Below are 14,394 nucleotides of genomic sequence, written 5' to 3' on the forward strand. Positions count from 1 at the left end.
GCTGTCTATGGCAGCAGCGGGGCGCATGCGCACAGCCCTGTAAAACCGGAAGGTGTGAGTGAGTCATCGTCGCTCACAGAGGATCTTTGAGCTCCACCATCTCTGCCATCGGTCGGTGCTGAAGCAGCAGCAGCCGAAGGTTTCAGCCATCTTCTCACCTGTTTTTGAACCCTTCCTCATCGGAACCGGGTCCGCCTGTAGTCCTGGGACTAAGTCCAGGTTGAACGTGAAGGGACAGGTTGTAACCCGGGTTACTCCCGCTCCGTGCTGCACACGTGACCCGGTGATGCCGACAGGTTGTGGACGTCAAACCGACAACAAACCGGTAAATTGGTTCACTGATGTTCCGGAGCTTTCTGTCTGTTTGTCTCTGACTTCCTCTCCTCGGTCCTCTGCCTGCTGTCAATCATTTTGTGTTGTTCAGGCGAAACAAGGACATCTGACCACTGACTTCCTGCTTCACTTCTCACACACCTTTCAGATTTCATTCATTTCCTGTGAGAAAACGTGAAAAAATGTTTTGGATTCGCTGAATCCTTATTAGATCAGTTAAAAGAGCATTTAAAATATGAAAAAAAAAAGTTTTTTAAAGGGAAAGGAGCCGTCAGTGACGGATTCACCTGAAGCGTTTGAGTTCTTTTACCTGTGACACACCTGAAATGAAAGTTTGCCCACATGAAGGCTGAGCAGAGCTCTACCTGAGACCACAGAGGATCCAGAATCCTGTGGTCCAGAGTCCAGGAGCTGTCCCCACACGGAGTCCTGTCTCACAGCTCCTCATTCAGCTCCTCATTCTAACAAGGAGGCACAGCTGAGGAGAGCAACTCAGAGCAAAGGAGAGACTGATCTTTGACCTCAGTGAGGAGGCGTGGTCCGTCGACCTCGTCACCAGGTGTGACTCATCCTTTTAAAAGGTGTGATTGGTGGATAAGAAGACGTTCTTAGTGACTGTGGACGGTGAACTCGATCGAGCTCAGTCTGTTCAATGAACAGTCATACTTTAGAAGAACCTTTGACATCACAGGTCTACCTGCACACTCACCTGTTCACATGCTTGCAGCTGATCTGTTCATTAGCTTACGTTTGTTAGCGTGCTGCTAACGTTAGCATGTGATCTATGTGATGGTCCGTAACGAGGAAAAATGTCTCAGCTTCCATCAGTTTTTGTGATTGTTGTCCAGCTCATAGAAGCAGCTGTTGACTGACAGAACTCTGCACCAATCACAGCAGCAGGAAGCCGCTGAGTCCATGCCTTCAGTGACCTGCAGGTGGAGACACCCAGTGGACACGAGGTGAACTGCGCCTCAGTATTCAGCTGTGATTGTTGGTGCGATGGCTCTGCTGATAAAGGTCAGGACAGACCAGAGTCTTCATCACTGCTGTCAGATGTCTGAGTGTTTTCATCTCTTTCCTTTCTGCTGTTCATGTGTTGGTGGAGATGAGATGGAGCACAAACATCATCCCTGCACCGTCTGATCTGTGGAGGCTCATTAACTCTGTGACATTCACTGTTTGGAGAAGATTTCTCCTCCTCTGTCCTCCATTTCCTCCTCTTCTTCAGAAACTCTTCAGCCTCCTCAGAGTCCTCCTCTCTGCTCCTCACAGTTTGTCACCTGAGGAGATCTCTGAAGGCCTGAGACGCTCTGTGAAGAACTCTGATCTTCACCAGGATCTTGTCTGAAGCTGCTGCTGAGGTGAAACTCCTTCAGGTGTTCGGTGAGAAGCTTCAGGACGTGAAGAGTCAACAAAAGGAACCGAAGACATTTACTGTTTGATGAGGAACCAGCTGATGATTCTGAAGCCGACAACCTGAAAGCACTGAGTTCAACACTGAGTCAAGACTGACTGAGCCAGACCTGGAGAACCATCATCATCATCATCTGACATCAGACGTCTCACCCAACAGAAGCAGGTCCATTGCAGATCTTATTACAATATATATGTGGAATAATTTGGTTTGGCCCTGAAGGATGTGATAAGAACTGAAATGCCCTCCATAGGAAACACGTTCTCCAGCTCTGCGCTGTGGACATCTGGTCTTTATGACACGAGGCAGTGGAAACACTACTGCTTTTGTCCACAGGTGTCGCCAAAATCAAAAGGAGACGAACGTTTTTTGTAGTTGATTCAGATGGTTTGTTAAAAATCCCTTCAGCTGAGCTGTAAGAGTCCTCAGCATAAAACAATGTGGGAATTATTCTGATGCTGATTAAAGGGCACATTTCTGGTTCCTTGAGGTGCTGATTCAGACTTACTGGTGACCAGTTTCAGGTCTGACAGGATCCAGTCTGTGTTTCCTGTCCAGCTGTTATCATGTGTGAAGTGAAGGAGGTCAAAGGTCGTTCAGCGGCACAGCGAATGTGGACGAGCAGGATGTTTGAGTGACGACATGAACACACCTGAAACACCTGAACCTGCTGGGCTGAGCTGTGTCACCGACTCACAGCAAACACCTGGAATACCAAACGTTTTAATGGTTCCAATGGTTTCATTTGTCAGACACTCAAAGAACGTGTCATGAACTGAACAGACCCAGACCCAGAACCAGAATCAGATCTCAAGGACACCTTGAACTGTGGACTGAAGTCCACTGTGGACGTGTCCTGTGACGCTGATCCAGTGTGTCCTGTGCTGCAGGAGATAAGAGATGAAGCGTCTTTAATGAGCAGGGAGACAAACGGGTCCAATCATGGCTGCCGCTCAGGTATGTCCTGACGGAGACAGGTGGAGGACGTGTCGTGAGACGACCTCTGATCGAGTCGTTTGATAAACATCACGTCATCAGTCACAGAGCGAATCAGAGCTCCGGTGAAGAGTGGGAGGTCGTCTTCGTCTCTGTTGTTAGGGTGGATGACTCACTGGATGGTTAGTTACGAGTTGTCATGGTAACCATGGACCAAATTGAAGGACAGGCGGGAGTGATGAGAGGCTCATGGGAAATAAAAGGCCCACTCTGATTGGCTGCTGACTGTTAGCTGTAGCCACCGTGTTAGCAAAAGAAGCATTTCACCCAAGACTCGTCTCTGTCTCCCTGCAGTGAAGCATCATGGGAGGTGGCAGATGGAGGAGCCGGCCGTGGGCCGACCAGAGCCTGTGACACACATACACACACACACACACACACACAGTAACACACACACACAGACACTCTCACACACATATGCACGATGGAACAAGGCTTCAGCTTAAATGCGCTGGTGAGTGAACTCTGTGTGTGTGTGTGTGTGTGTGTGTGTGTGTGTTTGTTTCTGTGTGTGTGTGTTTGTGTGTGTGTGTGTTTGTGTGTGTGTGTGTTTCTGTGTTGTGTGTGTGTGTGTTTCTGTGTGTGTGTTTCTGTGTGTGTGTGTGTGTTTCTGTGTGTGTGTGTGTGTGTGTGTGTGTTTCTGTGTTGTGTGTGTGTGTTTCTGTGTGTGTGTGTGTTTCTGTGTGTGTGTGTGTGTGTGTTTCTGTGTTGTGTGTGTGTTTCTGTGTGTGTGTGTGTGTGTGTTTCTGTGTGTGTGGGTGTGTGTGTGTGTGTTTCTGTGTGTGTGTGTGTGTGTGTGTGTGTGTGTGTGGGTGTGTTTCTGTGTGTGTGTGTTTCTGTGTGTGTGTGTGTGTTTCTGTGTTGTGTGTGTTTCTGTGTTGTGTGTGTGTTTCTGTGTGTGTGTGTGTGTGTTTCTGTGTGTGTGTGTGTGTGTGTTTCTGTGTGTGTGTGTGTGTGTGTGTGTGTGTGTGTTTCTGTGTGTGTGTGTGTGTGGGGGGGGGGTGTTTCTGTGTGTGTGTGTTTCTGTGGTGTGTGTGTGTGTGTGTGTGTGTGTGTGTGTGTGTGTGTGGGTGTGTTTCTGTGTGTGTGTGTTTCTGTGTGTGTGTGTGTGTGTGTGTGTTTCTGTGTTGTGTGTGTGTGTGTTTCTGTGTGTGTGTGTGTGTTTCTGTGTTGTGTGTGTGTTTCTGTGTGTGTGTGTGTGTGTGTGTGTGTGTGTGTTTCTGTGTGTGTGTGTGTGTGTGTGTTCACACATTGTGCTGTAGTTGGGGGGGTGGGGGTGGGAGATGCAGACCTTCAAATTAAAAGCTCACAGACTGTAACGTTAAATATGTGAAACTGAATAAATGACAGAAATAAATGAAAAAGCAAAGAAGTTTTTGACGCGTCCATTGGAGGTGACTTCATTAAGAATGAACCAGTAAAACCACGGGGAGGATGTGGCGTCAGGAATTAGTCAGGACCCAAACCCTCCGTGAAGCGACCTGTTGTTTGGACACTTGAGTGTTTTCATTCAACAGATTCCACTAAAGAAGACGAGAGAAGTGGTTTGTTCAGCTTTGATCTGTAGATTATCCAGTTTTATTCATTTCCTTCCATTGTTTCAGTTCTTCTCTTTTCCTTCTCTTCTTCCTCTCCTCCTCCTCCTCCTCATTCCTTTCCTTTTCCTCCCTCCTTTACTTTGTCTTTCCTTGACTTTCTTCTTCTCTCCCATCCTTACATCCTCCAGCTCTCCTTGTTTCCTCCCTTGCTTCCTTCAGTCATGGGTTCATTTCTTCTTTCTTCCTCTTCATCGTCCATCATTTGATTCTCATCAGGTCTTTCTTTTTGGCTTCACCTCCTGAATAGAAAGCGTTCGTTGGACAGAGGAGTGTTTCTCCTCCTCCACACTTAGTCCAACAGCTGATCATCAGAACAAACGCTGCATTCAGGCTCCCAGCGGGGACCGTAAATCTCAGTTTCCTGCCTGACAACACAGTTCAGCTCAGCTGTTCTGATGTCACAAACTTGCTTTTCAGTGGTGGAATGTAATCAGGTACTTTACTCAAGTACTGTTCTGAAGTACAAATTTGAGGTACTTAAGTTATTTTAATTTTATAATACTTCATACTTTTACTTTTTACTCCATTACATCTGTCTGTCAGCTTTAGTTACTCTTCAGATTCCTTCCTGTCCAGTGAAAAGCTCGTACCTCCAGGTGTGTTGATGCCGAATGTTTGTGCTGAACTGAAGGATGAAGAGTTCCTTCATGTCTTCTTCAGCTCAATAAACTCTTTAAAAAGCCTCTTGGATCAGCTGAAAATGCATCTGCACAAAGCTGAAAACAGCCTGTCTGAGATACGTGGTTCTCAATTCAGTTCAATTCAGTTTTATTTGTACGGGGACAAATCACAACAGAAGTTGTCTCAGGACACTTTCCATATAGAGCTGGAGCAGACCAAAGTCTTCATCTACAGACCCAGCAGTTCCCTCATGAGCAAACCCTTGGCGACAGTGGCAAAGAAAAACTTCCTTTTAACAGGCAAAAACCTCAGGCAGAACCAGGATCAGGGTGGGCGGCCATCTGCCTCGACCGGGTGGGTGAGAGAGAGAGAGAGATGCAATCACAGTGCCAGCGGCAGTGGATGTACTAGTATCAGTTGCAGTGGATGTCAGGCTGGGGGCTGTAGTCCACAGTCCAGACTCTCACAGGACGGCCACGCAGCAGACATATGATGGTCTTATAGAGTATGGCGCACTGTTGTCGATTAAAGGTGCAACTCATTCTGGATAAAGATTGTTGATATTTGCCACATAGCACCATTCTAGCCAATCAGCAGCAGGCGCCGTTCATGTGCGTGCGCGGGACGACGGGACTCTAAATGTGGCTTGCTAACATGTAGTTTCTCTGTGAAGAAGGAGAGATGGTGATCTAAAGAATCTTTCTCCACCTCTAGGTAACTTTATTTTTACCCAAGGGTAGATTTGGCTGCAGGTAAAAAGAGAGTGGGCTGCTTTCACACACACAGACAACATTTACGACATTGACAGTGACATAACAATGACAACAGTGCTCCAGACATAGAAACATGGATAAAGAGTATACAAGAAGTTATTGGTATCAAAATACAGAGGATACAATACAGAATAAAAGCCATCGTGGCAGATACAAAAAGCTAGGCTAGAATAAATAAATAAATAGATTAAAAAGGCTGTACAGTCCATAAGTAAGTTAGTGTGTAGTCCCACAACAGCCTAATCGCTATTTTACATTTTGATAGCTGAGGGAACAAAACTACCTCTGTATCTCTTTGTTTTGCAGACAGGCATTTTGTGCCTGTGGCCTGATGGGAGAGGCTGAAATTCACCATATAGTGGGTGGGATCCATCTTCTAAGATAGACCCAACTAGCCTCTGTAGCTGCCTAGTATGTAGGGGTTCAGGGTTCAGCTGTGACTCAAGCTGTGGCACTTTTAAACCAGTTCAAACTTGCTCGACCTGAAGGTGAATTCAGAACGCAGTTAGGACAAATAATGGGACAAATTTAGTACTGCAAAATACTGCATGTTCATTTAGGGTTAGGCACATGAGAGCCAACAGAACAAAAACAGTACCATAAATCACGGCACACTGTGGCGTCATCACACTCTGAGTTGTGTTTGCATTGTGCAGAAAAAGCTGGCAGCAGAACCGGACTACACGGACGTGTCGCTGACGGCGGCCGAGCGCGTGCGGGCGCTGGGGAAGATGGGATGCTGCGTGGAGATCAACGAGGACATCGCACCGAGACGCTACCTCCGCTCTGGAGTGGAGATGGAGCGCATGGCGGCGGTGTACCTGGAGGAGGGCAGTCTGGAAAACGCCTACGTCCTTTACACCAAGTTCATCACGTGAGACACACAGCTCACCAACTTCTTTATATTTTTGTTGTATTTTCACTAAAAACACACTGAAAGTTTGTGACGTGGTCGTTGAAACGCTGCTGTGTTCGTGTTTCAGTCTGTTCGTGGAGAAGCTGCCGGCTCACAGAGACTACCAGCAGTGCAGCGTCCCAGAGAAACAGCTCATCATGAAGGTACCTGCACGTCCTTACACACATCGCTAATGCTAACATTAGCATGCTCACAATGACAATGCTAACATGTTTAGCATGTTTAATGTGTTAACATGCTAACATAAGCTAGTTAGCAGTAATGCTAATGGGAGTGTCTTTATACTATGAGTGTTAGTCAATGCTCGGTGTTTGTTCGTAAACATGAACATCTTATTCATACGTATGTTTACACTCGTGTATAATCACATGAAAATAAGAATCGTGTTTTTGTTAGCTTAGAATGAGCTCTTTACATCTGCAGAGGGAGCAGGTCTTCTATCCCGAAGGCAGCCATGTTGCACCGCCATGTGTCTACAGTAGCCCAGAGCGGACAAACCCAACACTGACTGTAAGAGGAAAAGTCAGAGGATCAACACAGTTAGTGCAGTTCATCCTGAGGGGAACCTGAATGTCTGACCCACATTTCATCACTGTCCACCTGCTTGTTGTCGAGATGTGTCAGTTTGAACAGACTCAGATCCAAAGATCAGTAATGGTTGAAATTCAGCGTTATCAGCAGGGTTCTAAATTAACACCCGCCAACCCGCCAAATGCGGGTTAAAATTCATATTGGCGGGTGTAAATAAAAACTTACTAGCCAATTTGGCCGGTAATGCATTAGGCAATCATGTCAGTCAGAGCCGCTCTACAGTTCTTGGTCATTTGTCTCCCGGACAGTCCGTCCTACAGTTCCCATGAACACTGTCGTAATGCTACGTGATGACGTACAAGGCGCCCATTGGCTGTGCGCAGGCACACTATAGTTTGTAGTGCAACCGGCGCGAGAAACCACGGAAACACAAAGAAGAAGAAGAAGAATGAACGGCGGCGTGTAATAGGAGACTGAGCTAGCTAAAAGTAAAAAGTAAAGTTAAACTAAATGCGTGGTTGGGACAGACGTCTGGGGGGAGAAGAGGAAGGAGGCAGGGGATGAGAATGTCGACAAAGCGTGCGAAACGAAGAAAAGAAAGTTTAACGCTAAATGGCTGACAGGTCGTGAATGGCTTGTGTTTGATCACGAAAATGCCGTCATGTTTTGTAAGGACTGCCGCATGTACACGAAAGAAAAAAACAAGACGAATAATTTTGTGGTGGGGACTAATAATTTTAAAGTCGAGGCAGTAAAGGACCATGAGAGTGCCCGAAGTCATCAGGAGAGCCGAAGGAGTCTGCAGTACTGACTGCTGCACTATTTGTGTTTTCTAGTTGTACATACATAATTCAATTTATTACCAATGCAATTTTTTTGCAAGTGTTTAAGTCATGGCTGTTACTTATATATATTTCTTATTAAAGAAGGAAAGCAAAAACACTTTAAGTTGAAAGGAAAAATACATTTTATTAGGAATGTAATGATACTAAATACTTACTGGAAAAATGTCTTTTATAAAATAATAAATCTGACAGCATTTTTTATTTGTATAAATTAAATGTTTGCACTTTCTGTGTATATTTTGTTTCATGTGTTGTACTTTCTGTGCATTTTTCAAAAATGATCAAATGCATTCAGTGGCACTCATAATCTCTCTTATTTTCACCGGGAAAAAATTTGGCTAGTAGAAATTCTGATTGGCTGGTAACTTTAGAAGGTCACCAGCCACATTGGCTGGTGATCAAAAAAGTTAATTTAGAACCCTGGTTATCAGACTCTGGACTGAGCTCCAGGGGCAAACCTGCAGATAGTCCACAATGCTTCTTCACACCTGGAGCTAAACCTTCCAAGTTTTCCAACACATCTTCTGCCACGACCCTGATCCTGCAGCAACACGTTTCACAGACGCTCCAAAAACACCTGTTTGGAACATTCCACAGGTAAACGGGCTCATTGGTAACAGGTGAGAGGATCATGATTGGATATGAAAGGGGCATCCTGGAAAGGCTCGGTCGATCACAGAGGATGGAGCAAGTTCACCACTTTGTGAACACATGATGGATGAAGGAGATGAACACATGGACTCAGAGACACTTCAGGAAACTGCTGTGAGATGATTGATTCTGGTTTGATTGATGGGTTACAAATTTTTTGGAGTCGGTGGTTGCAGTTTGACAGGCTATCTTCATGGTGTGTAGCAGCAGCAGTAGTACTGGTACTGGTAATACTATCGCATTAGCTGTCGCAGTAATACTCTTTGTTTCCACAGAAACTTCAGGAAGTGGCGTTTCCTCGTAAAGACGAATTGAAGAAACGCCTTCAGGAGAAATACAGCAGGGAACACACCGAGTACCTCAGAGCCCAGGTGTGTGTGAGCGTTTGGCCCGTCCAATCAGAATGCATCATGTTTGATAGGCAGTGTGTCTTTACCTGTTCGGAGTCGATGACAAATTTAATGATTGTGAGGCAGCTGCTCGATCAGAACTGTTCAATCACAGAATATTGATTATTATATTATGAAGACCATTTGAGTGCTGTGTTCAGAGGAGGTCTGATGAATTATGGGTATTATTCAGTGAACAGAAATTACATTTTTGAGTCTAGTTCTGGAGTGATATAGATTTAGAGATAGCAGCACAAGCTTGAGTTTTAGCTTAGCTTAGCTTGACTGAGCCGGTCTGCACCGACGGGGTCAGTTTTACCAAAGTCAAACAAGAGCAGTACATTAAACACAAACAAATAATGCTCATTTAAAGCTTTGGTTAGTTTGCCTGCTGTTACTTCTATACATCACAAAAATACCTTGAAGGTGTTTGTATGTATTTGCTTACTTGTTTTTCAGTTTTTAGTATTTGTCCTGCATGTCACCGTTTGTTGAAGCATCTTTTAAAGGCACAGACCTGATCATGTGACCATCTGTTTCCTCAGAGCCAGGCGGTGGTGGTGGATGGGTGTGGCCAGCAGCTGCAGCAGCTCTCCCTATTGGACGAGGACAGGAGGCGGCTCCTGCTGTTGGAGGAGGAGAGGCAGCGTGTCGCTGCCCTGCGGCGCATGCAGATCGAATCAGAACAATTTCGCTACTTTGAGGACCAGCTGAGGCGTCAGGAACTGGCCAGTAGGAGAGGAGAAGAGGCGGAGCCAAAGGTGACATAAGGAAACACTGCACAACTACTGCAAGTCAATAGTGTCAGTACCGTGTATGTCTGTAGTTGTAATATCAGTACTGCGTAGTATCACTGGTATTGCAGTATTTTTGCAGTGATGTGTTCGTCCTTCAGGTGGGGACCAAAGTGCCTGAGGTGACGGATGGCTCCTGTCTGTCCCAGCAGCGAATCAGAGACGGTGTGCGGTCCCAGGGGGTGGATCCTAACAGGAACAGACAGCCAGCTCCTGTCAGCCAACCAGCTGCTGCGCTGGCTGGCGTCCGCAGTGAGTACAAACATGCTCTCGAACACATCTATGCAGGTGTGTGTGTGTTTGAAGGTGTGTTTATCACATACTTTATGCTCCTGTGTGTGTGTGTGTGTGTGTGTGTGTGTGCGTGCTTGCAGCTCAGAGGGTGGAGGGTCTGAGGCAGGTGGTGATTCCCAGAGATCTGACGCATCGTTTCCTCCTGCTGGCCGACTCCAACACAGCCAGAGGAATAGAAACCTGTGGAGTCCTCTGTGGACGACTGGTGAGACTGTTTGCTGACTGTTGACTAGCTCTGACCTCTGACCTTCAGTCCACATGCTGAAGTATCCTTGGGCAAGATACTGAACCCCTGAACTGCCCCGATGCTGCGCCATTGGTGTGTGAGTTCATGTGTGCGTCACTTTGGATGAAAGCATCTAAATTTGTCGTTTGTGTGTTTACTACTTCAGTTTATTGTTGCTCTCGTTTCTCTTTTCAACACCTCACATTAGTCGACTTCAAACCTGCATCGTTGGTCATTTATTGAATATCAACATTTACTAATCGCCTGAGTTTCTCCCTGTTATCCCACTGAGAGCCTCTCTCTTCCCTCTCCTGTCTGTGTGAATGTCTCTCACCCTCAGACACACAATGAGTTCATGCTGACTCACGTCGTAATCCCGAAACAGTCGGCCGGCCCAGATTTCTGCGACATGGAGAACGTGGAGGAACTGTTCAGTTTCCAGGACCAACAGAACCTGCTGACGCTTGGCTGGATCCATGTACGACTCAATGTTCTACACTTAGCCTAAATTCACACAAAACACATGCTAAATACACGCTAAACACAATTACAGGTAGTCATTTTTTATCCAAAGCGACGTGCACATGAACTCACACACCGATGGCACAGCGTTGGGGCAGTTTAGGGGTTCAGTATCTTGCCCAAGGATGCATGTGGACTGCCGAGGCCGGGGGTCGAACCACCCACTGGTGGACGACTGCTCTACCTCCTGAGCCACATGCCAAACATGCTAAATACATGCTAAATACATGCCAAAAGCATGCCAAACATATGGCAAACAGATGTTAAACATGTTAAACTCATGCCAAACATATGCTAAATACATGCTAAACACATGTTAACACATGTTAAACTCAGGACGAACATGTGTTAAACACACATGCCAATAGCAGTTGACAAAACTATCTCCACTCAATGTCCCCTCCAATGTCTCAATCATTCTTCATCAGCAGAGTTTTTGCAGTCGTATTGTCAATGAACTGTAGATGGACGTGGACATTTGGAGTCCTAAAAGTGGTCAGAACAAAGTGAGTCCATGAACACAGAGCAAACTGACTGAGACGTGTTTGAAAGCTCCAGAACATTCAGAGGTTTGGTCCACAGCATCAGTTTGTCTTGCCGTCCTTGTGGGGGCTCTGCAGTTCACACACAGAATGAGAGACACATTTCAGACACATGGATTTCTCTGGGATTTGGGGGAACTGACCTCCTTTTGAATGATTATTGATGATGTTGATCATGTCCATCATCCGCTCGTCTCCTGGCTCTTCTTCAGTCGTTTTGGTAGAAAACAGTCACAGCTGTTTCAGTCAAGTTGGAATTTCCACAGTTTGGCATCTCAGCGTGAAAAATGACTGAAAAGGTTATTTAACTATAGAATCAGTTACCGATTATTTTTTTTGTTGATCGACTAATTGATGAATTGACTGATGTCAGCAATAGGAATCTCTTCAAAGAAGCCATTTGTTAATCACCATTTTATTTCAGCATGTCTGCGTCTTTGTTACTGTGCTGCTTCGTTTCTGTGCATCTTTAAATGCTGTTTCAACCATGTGAGTTAACGTCGTTTTGAAAGGTGCAGTATTAAGTTTACTATTATTATATTTATAATGATATTATTACCACGTCTCACAACATGTCCAACAGTTTCTCCTGTCGGGTCCACAAAGTGTGAGTCCTCATAATGTCAGGGACACTAACATCTAAACAAATCCCTGCAGTGGGAGTGTACAGTCAGGTTCAGGCCCCCACAGCAACACAAAGCAGACACACACACACACACATAGAAAAATGACCTTTGTTGTTTTTAATTTTGAATTTATTTCTCCGTCATTTGCATGATCAAATATCACCATGACAACAGTGTCTATGGTCATGCGACATGGGGGGCAGAGATAGGAACAGACCACAGAGGTCTCACTCTGCAGCACCGTGCTGAACAACTTAAAACACAAACTTCTTATTTGAATATTCAACAACAACACGTCCGCTTCCGTCCTTTAGAGCCTTCAAACAGACTCCATAGAAAAGGGACAGACACTCGAGGACGCCTCCTCAGGACAAACAGGAAGTAGCAGCGGCGATTAGAGAAAAACATGAGCTGAAGCTCAAACGTGATGAAGATGGATGGTGAGATGAAGAGTTTCAGGAAGCGTTTCCGCCTGTTCACGTCTACATTGATCAGTTACTGTGTCCTCAGGGACACACACCTGTGCTGTCCTCACAGTGTCAGTGGACAGTCAGGTTTGTGTTTGTGTTGTTTTAATGAAGCCAATCACAGCCTCTGACCTTTGACCTTCTGCCCCTGTGACTGTGTGTTTGTGTCCAGACTCATCCCACTCAGACAGCCTTCCTCTCCAGCGTGGACCTTCACACTCACTGTTCGTACCAGCTGATGCTGCCAGAGGCCGTCGCCATCGTCTGCGCTCCCAAACACAATGAGTGGGTCCAACACACACACACACACACACACACACACACACACACACACACACGAAATTAAGCTTGAATAAAGACATGAAATGAAAATAAGATTGAGTTTTTCCAGTGAACAATGAATGTGGACTTAGACTGGGACAGACATCAGGAGGACTCAGGTGAGACTGACCTGTGACCTCTCTCTCAGCACGGGTGTGTTCAGGCTGACCGCTCCGGGGATGTCGGAGGTTTCTGGCTGCAGACTCAAAGGTTTCCATCCTCACTCCAAGGAGCCTCCTCTCTTCAGCGTGAGACACTTTTTCTGTTCAAGCCTTTGTGTTCTCCATCAGGATCAGACTCCGCCATGTTTCTGTGTCATGTTGGTCCATAATATAAATATAGTCAGAGGTCCATGGATGATGAGTCCATCCCCACCGTTCCTGAACGCCTCATGCTCAAGAAGATGACAGATCAGAGCGTTTCTTAAATGATTCAAATATTTCTGAAGGTTGACTTCAGCCATAAACATTAAAATCAGAAATCAGAAATGCCATAAACATTAAAGACTGCTCTCTCCCTCTGTCTGTCTGTCTGTCTGTCTGTCTCTCTCCCCCTCTCTGTGTCTCTGTCTTTCTGTCTCTCTCTGTCTCTGTCTCTCTCTTTGTCTGTATGTCTCTCACCTGTCCCCTCAGGTGTGTAAACACGTGGTGGTGAGGGACTCAAAGATCAGCCTGCTGGACCTCAGGTGACAGACAGGCGGCGCTGTCCGTCTGTTTACTGCCAGGCTGTTTGACGTCTGAAGAGGAAACTGTGAACACTGTGTGTGTGTGTGTGTGTGTGTGTGTGTGTGTGTGTTGCTTAATTTCAAGCAGTATTTTCTAGTTGTTGCAGAACTGAGCTGCTGTTTTCGAAGCTGACTGCCATTTTTTGCCCTTTTTTTGGTAATAAAATGCCCCCTGCTGTCAGAAAGTGTCTGTTTGTACCTTTGAGTCCGTCTTCTGTCCACAGGGACCATTTGTCGTTTTGGGACATTTAAACATAAATTAACTGCCAGATTGTTTTTTATTAATTTATTTCTTCTAGTTTAATAAGTTTAGTTGGACTTGTAAAGTCAAATTTTTTTTCTATATTTATGTATTTATGATTTTTTTTTTTTTTTTTTTTTTTTTAAAGGAGCTCGCTGTAGTTTTTAATCCTAAAAACAGAAAAAATGATCAATCTGGGACTTTTTGAGTGGCAGATTAATATAAGTGTAAATCAGACACAGTCGGACTGAAAGAGGTCAGTTTTAGGAAAACTTCAGTCCATTTAATAAAGGTAATTAAGATTGATTTATGAATTTCATATTTTTTTATGACTGATGTCAGCAGGTAAATTCAGGATTGATGCTGGACAGTGATGAATATGTTTAAGGCCTCTGAAAGCTGCAAATTAACTACTAAGTGTAATTATGGCTCCATTCAGCCAATCAGATGACAGCTGATTACCCTCCTCTCATGTTGCCTTCATTTCAAAATAAGAGCACACTTGTAATGCTAACCCTTTGTGTTTGAAGTTAGCTTGACGCCAATTAAGACAAAACAGTGCAAACAAGT

The 14,394-nt window shown here is 45.3% G+C and overlaps 1 protein-coding gene across 2 annotated transcripts; it reads left to right on the plus strand.

Moving 5' to 3' along the window:
• The first annotated feature begins 78 nt into the window (after window positions 1-78).
• Window positions 79-13,771, plus strand: stambpl1 (STAM binding protein-like 1). Of its 2 annotated transcripts, XM_076760735.1 has the most exons (12): window positions 79-325; window positions 3,038-3,197; window positions 6,392-6,609; window positions 6,719-6,794; window positions 8,954-9,049; window positions 9,613-9,828; window positions 9,963-10,113; window positions 10,236-10,360; window positions 10,722-10,859; window positions 12,711-12,823; window positions 13,008-13,107; window positions 13,492-13,771. In XM_076760735.1, exons 2-12 carry the CDS (start codon window positions 3,168-3,170, stop codon window positions 13,546-13,548), a joined length of 1,320 nt encoding a protein of 439 aa, XP_076616850.1. In that variant the 5' UTR covers window positions 79-325; window positions 3,038-3,167; the 3' UTR covers window positions 13,549-13,771. The 2 variants fall into 2 exon arrangements, with proteins under 2 accessions (XP_076616850.1, XP_076616851.1); XM_076760736.1 differs by lacking the exons at window positions 79-325; window positions 10,722-10,859 and having other exon boundaries at window positions 3,043-3,197; window positions 13,492-13,691.
• Window positions 13,772-14,394: the final 623 nt, after the last annotated feature.

The sequence above is a fragment of the Chaetodon auriga genome, chromosome 20 (genome assembly GCF_051107435.1).
Source record: "Chaetodon auriga isolate fChaAug3 chromosome 20, fChaAug3.hap1, whole genome shotgun sequence".
NCBI classification, from domain to species: Eukaryota; Metazoa; Chordata; class Actinopteri; order Chaetodontiformes; family Chaetodontidae; genus Chaetodon; species Chaetodon auriga.

What these genes read in the sequence shown, in the direction of transcription:
- stambpl1 (XM_076760735.1), top strand. Translation starts at nt 3,168, where the DNA reads ATGGAACAAGGCTTCAGCTTAAATGCGCTG. An exon ending in GAGTCCTCTGTGGACGACTG is followed by an intron (nt 10,361 to 10,721) that starts GTGAGACTGTTT and finishes TCTCACCCTCAG; the next exon opens with ACACACAATGAGTTCATGCT. An exon ending in AGGAGCCTCCTCTCTTCAGC is followed by an intron (nt 13,108 to 13,491) that starts GTGAGACACTTT and finishes CTGTCCCCTCAG; the next exon opens with GTGTGTAAACACGTGGTGGT.